At 43.0% G+C, this 5,432-nt stretch overlaps 1 protein-coding gene across 1 annotated transcript; it reads right to left on the bottom strand.

Annotated features, from left to right (window-relative positions):
• Positions 1-2,972: 2,972 nt before the first annotated feature.
• Positions 2,973-4,310, bottom strand: Pate2 (prostate and testis expressed 2). Its single transcript, XM_028784531.1, has 4 exons — positions 4,274-4,310; positions 4,105-4,128; positions 3,426-3,554; positions 2,973-3,109 (listed from the first exon to the last, which is right to left on the bottom strand). Exons 1-4 carry the CDS (start codon positions 4,308-4,310, stop codon positions 2,973-2,975), a joined length of 327 nt encoding a protein of 108 aa, XP_028640364.1.
• Between the last annotated feature and the right edge of the window lie 1,122 nt (positions 4,311-5,432).

Below are 5,432 nucleotides of genomic sequence, written 5' to 3'. Positions count from 1 at the left end.
CTTGTAGGGATTCTAGATCAAAAGTTATATTTGAAAATAATGTAAATGCAACTTCAAAACTTTCACAAAAGAAACAGGTGGGAATATTTAATAAAATGTAACAGATAAAGAATAAATAGATGACATTTTAAAGCAGACTATAAGAGATGAACAAAGAGCTAGACCTGGGAAAATCAGGATGAAGCACTGGCTGTCCATGTCCTATCATTAGGATGACAACACAGACAGAACACATTCTTGTATACCCTGATTCCTTGTTATTCTGAGAAGGGTCATCTCTCAGGAACTGCATTCCTGAAGAAAATTGACTAATCCTTGCCAAGCAGCTATCAATTGACAATAGTCCCTCAAACTTGGTGGCACATCATGAGCCTCTGACGCCTCCATGCTGAAATTTTGACTCACTTGGTCTTGTGCATTCAGTCTCAGTCTATGTGAATTCATATGTGCAACTGTGCTACCATGTCCAGAAAATATTGTTTCCCTACAGATGTCTACTCTTTCTGTCAGTATTTCTTCCCCCTCTTCTGTGAAGATCTCTCACCTTTAAAGGAAGAGAATGTGACACAGATGTTCTATTTAGAGCTGGACATTCTAGTCTCTTCTTCTTTACAACTGACCAATCATGGGTTTCTGTAGTTGGGATGTAAAGTAAATTAATAAAACCAAAGAAAGAAAGAAAGAAAGAAAGAAAGAAAGAAAGAAAGAAAGAAAGAAAGAAAGAGAGAGAGAGAGAGGGAGGGAGGGAGGGAGGGAGGGAGGGAGGGAGGGAGGGAGGGAGGGAGGGAGGAAGGAAGGAAGGAAGGAAGGAAGGAAGGAAGGAAGGAAGGAAGGAAGGAAGGAAGGAAAAAGAAGGAAGGGAAGAGGAGGGGAGGGAAGGGGAAAGGGAAAGGGAAAAAGGGAAAGGGAAAGGGAAGGAAAGGAAAGACGTTGCCTAGATTAAATTGCCTTGTGGACATGTGTGTGGGGACAATCTTGATTATTCTTATTGACATAAGGGGGTCCAGACTGTGGGGCAGTAGGCTGTGAGAGGCAATGGGGTACCCAGTTGAGTCTGCTTCTAACCCCGGAGACCCTAAAGGGACGGTAGGAGTTTGGTAGTACTCCTGGGCCTCCTAGTTCTTCTCACTTAGCTTCATCCATCCACAGGCCCTCTCTAAGAAAGGTTTGTGGCCTTCAGTCACTTAGCACAGGTAGAGGGAATGACTACAGGCCACAGAGCTTCAAGAGATCTCCATATTAATTAGATACCTAAAGAACAGAGGGCGTAACCAATTAAGCATTCCTTCCCAGATCCTCTTCCTACTTGCAAAAGGTATTTAACCTCAGGCTTACCCTGAGAACAAGGGGTACAGATTCATCCACTTTCTGACATGACAATAAACTTTTTTAAACCATGAACTACCTCTCGTACTTGGGGCCCACCATGGGGGACCATGGAGAAGGCCTTCAACTACCAAGCCACAGTCTAATCCCCTGCCAAGGATCTCTCTGTGTTCTAGCCACAGAATCCACCAACTCAAGCAAGCTAGCTGAGCCAGCCATGACCCAGCCAAATGAGTCACCGTGACCCCCAGAGCTTATCCCCCTCACCCCTTTCGGCTGTGAGTCGATCCAGCCCATATGGCCCCCCAATCTTGGTTCTTCTATGGCCTCCCGGCAGTGCCTGGGAGCCCAAGGGCTTGAGACCACTTGGTTCCCGGCCAGCCACCTTGGCCCATGAACCTCTAGACCAAGAGCTCCAGCCCCTGCGAGGTCTCAGACTGTGTTCTCTCTACACCTAGGGTGGAGTCCTGTGGCTTCTCACAGCGCACGTGGAGTGAACTCAGGCAACTTCCTGTGCTTCTGTCCCCTGAGCCATGGCCCTAGCTGCCTGGGGCGGCAGACACATGGGACCCACAACTCAGCCCAACAGGATCCATGCCCATGCTCGAGCTATGGCCACACACCAGACCACTATTAGTAGTACCATTTTAAGATAGTTGGTCCCATATTGTATGAGAAAGCTAGCCTATGACAAGCATTGTTCCTCTATGGGTCCTACCTCCAGGTTCCTACCTTGAGTTCCTGCCCTGACTTCCCTCCATGGTGGACTATTATCTAGACGTATAAACTTGATAAACTCTTTCCTACCCTCAGTTGGTATTGGTCAAAGTATTTTGTCACAGCAACAGAAAGGAAACAAGTACATAATCCCTCATGCTATCTTTACATATTGTTACTGTTAACTACTATGAAAACCCATTTTCATTTTTTTTCTTCACTCTCATCAAAATATATTGAGTAATCACTTGTGAACAAGGCCTGAACCCTTAATCCAATCACCTGGTTGAGCCAGAGCCTTAACAATACAGATCAGGTCCACACACATTAAACTGTCTCTGCATCAATGACAACTTCCATAAATTTCTAGTTTTGTAGTTTAATCTCTCTGCTTGTCCGGGTTTTTCTCACCTAATATTTCTTTCATGGTATTTGAAAGAAAAAAAAAAAGTCTCAGAACATTAGCAAATTTGGAAGTTAGTATTAACTCTCTCTTACCTCCAGAATCCATAAGTACTATGCCAGGAAGTCTCAGCGCTAGCCCAAAGAAAATTCCCAACTCAGAAGACTTGGTGCAGACCAACACAGAGTATATTTAGAGATTTCTCTGTACAAAGGTGGGATGACATTTTGAGGCAAAGACTTGTAAGTTTGTATATGAGATGATCAATTATGGACCTACTCATGTTGATCAGGATTGTCCACAGATCAAAATGCCCTGCTAGGTATGACAAAGCGAATTTACAAAGATTTGCTTAGCAACGAGGCTGAGATCCCAGGCCAGTTTCTCACATGACTGCTTCTCTTTTCACTGGCAAATGATTTTCCCATTTATGATTAGTTAGGAGGGGAGAGTAAATACAAACTTTGGGGGAAAGGGAGTTGGTAGTAAGTTGAAGACTGATACCAAATCCATAATAAATTCAGAACTAGAGTCCCATTGGGAGGTTGCAATAGCTACTGTGCTTGCAACAAATTAGCTCTGTCCTCCTTTCAAAACTCAGGAAGTTGATGTCCTCACAGTTGGTCATACACGACAGTCTTGAATAATGATACATGCTCTGTCCTAGGAAGTGAAAGAGGAAAACAACTTTGAAGATTTTATTTCCCACTTCCATGTTTCTGGTAATAACCTATCTTCAAGTTTTCATAATTTTCTGTACTCGTTGCTAACCCAGGGAAGGGAGTTCACTCCATAACTGATGAGAGACATCAGCGCCACCATCATTCAGTGTTATCTTAAGGACAGGTCTATCTTTCCAGCCTTTACAAGACTGCTCATCTGCATCCACTCCACTCTCCCAGTCATCCTAAGCACAAGAGGACCTGCTATTTAGAAAGGAAGGTGTGGTTAGCTGCCCATTATTCCATCCCCACATTACCTTTATTTGTGAGTATGTAAAAGTTCTCAGCTGCACAGGACTGTCTATGCTTCAGTGTGCAGGATCTCATGATTTCATAGCATAACCCAAGATGATATTTCTTACATTTATAACACATTGTTCCAAGATCTGCTAGATACAGAAAGAAGTACTTAGTGAATGTGGTCTGACGAAAACCTATGCAATTAGAGCCTTCTCTGCAGGAAGTTACTATTGATCGTGGGTTGTTACCTTCCCAGAATAGAGCTCCTATAATAATCTTTTGGGGTTTTTTACTGTTTTGTTTTGGTTTTTTGAGATAAGATCTTTCTATGTAGCCCTGACTGGCCTGGAACTTAAAGAGATCCACCTACCTTTGTCTCAAAATGCTGGGATTGTGAAAGAGAAGCTTATAGCCACAAACCAACAGTATACCATTTGAGGCGGTCAGGATTCCTGTAGAATTTACCCACAGAGTACACATAATAAGCACCTTGTATAGACTGAACATTTTTGTCGTGGGTGTTTGTAATAGGTAAAAGGAAACCACAGTAATTATAACTCCTTACTAATAGCCATAGAGTAAATAAGCCAGGAGACTGGACTCTCAGAATTCTGTAGTAACTGGAAGGGAGATTTGCTCCTGAAGGTGTCAAAAATGAACTGTTTACCAAAGACGTTGCGCCAGCTATGATCATACCTTCTCCAGGTTCACTAAGGACACCTGTGAAGAGAAGGCAAAGCAGTCTCCTTTGTTACAATCTCATAGACTTCCACAGCCCCAGCAGCCAGCTTGGAAACCCCTCCTTCCCCGGCATCTGGCCACTCCTTAAGTAATCCTCAGCTGTATCTTGATCACTAGGACTTACCCCAATGCTGGCAGAACAGACAGACCATCACCAGCATGGACAGACCAAACATCCTGCAAACCTTGTCTTGCAGCTTCCTGAGGAAGGTACTGGCTCTTTTCTCACTTGAGAGGAGAAGGTAACCTGTCCTTGGGCTATTCATCTAAATTACATCATAAATTTTCCAAGACATACAGTACTTTCGGTTCCCAGAGTCAAGACATCATGTTTGACTCCCTCAGGATACACTCTTAAATCCTAAGTCATCAAATTTGTCACTATTACTAGAGATGCAGGTCTTGATGAACTTGGAGTTGATTTTTAGAGCTCCCTCTGTCCCATCCTCAAAGGAGAATGACAGCAAAGCTCATCCACTCTCCCTACTGATTTCCCTGAGTCTGCACACATTTTTCTCTATGTGCCCTCACTATGATCTAAACCACCAACCAATAGCCTTATTTTTTATCTTTTGGCTTCCTTGTTTCTCCTGTTGCCCCTTCACGGTGAGTTCTCCAGGTAAAAACCGTAGAACTGTTTATACGTCACAGGTGCCACACTGCAAATTCCAATCTTCCAGTGACTTCTCGGCATATTTAGAAAAGTATTCAAAACTCTTTGAGCCGACAGAGCACTCCTCAAGGAAAATAAGTACTAGCTGCCTCTCCAATGTCTTCTCCTGCCATAGTCAACTTGCTGGCTTAGGTACCAATTCAGATTCTGCGTGGACAAATACAACAGCACTACCTCAGCAGTAGAAAATGCCACCTCTCACTTCCATCCCGTCTCACTACCTGACCTTGTATATCTGTTCTTCCTTGGCTCTTTCACAAGGACAAAGCAAACATTTTCTTTTATTTAGTCTGGCACACCTTATAGCATGGAGCTTTGAATATAAAAAATATCCAATAAATATCTGTGAGTTTAATGAATGGTAATCTTGCCACATCTACTTTTGCATTCATAGCTCATTTACCCCAGAACAGTCAGGTTTACCAGATTTTTTCTTTTACTTATAAGATTATATAATTATACCATTTCTCCCTTCCATTTCCTCCCTCCAAACCTTCACATATACCTCTCCTTGCTCTCTTTCAAATCTATGGCCTCTTTCTTCATCAATTGCTGTTACCTGCATATATGTATATGTTTGTGTGTGTGTGTGTGTGTGTGTGTGTGTGTG

This window comes from Grammomys surdaster, unplaced genomic scaffold, assembly GCF_004785775.1.
Source record: "Grammomys surdaster isolate TR1022 unplaced genomic scaffold, NIH_TR_1.0 124092, whole genome shotgun sequence".
NCBI classification, from domain to species: Eukaryota; Metazoa; Chordata; class Mammalia; order Rodentia; family Muridae; genus Grammomys; species Grammomys surdaster.
This window is presented reverse-complemented; position numbering and strand designations above follow the sequence as displayed.

Coding starts and splice junctions, on each gene's coding strand:
- Pate2 (XM_028784531.1), bottom strand. CDS start 4,310: ATGCTGGTGATGGTCTGTCTGTTCTGCCAGCATTGGG. Junction 3,555..4,104: donor CCTTAGTGAACCTGGAGAAG/GTATGATCATAG, acceptor TGTATCTAGCAG/ATCTTGGAACAATGTGTTAT. Junction 3,110..3,425: donor TTACATACTCACAAATAAAG/GTAATGTGGGGA, acceptor TTCACTTCCTAG/GACAGAGCATGTATCATTAT.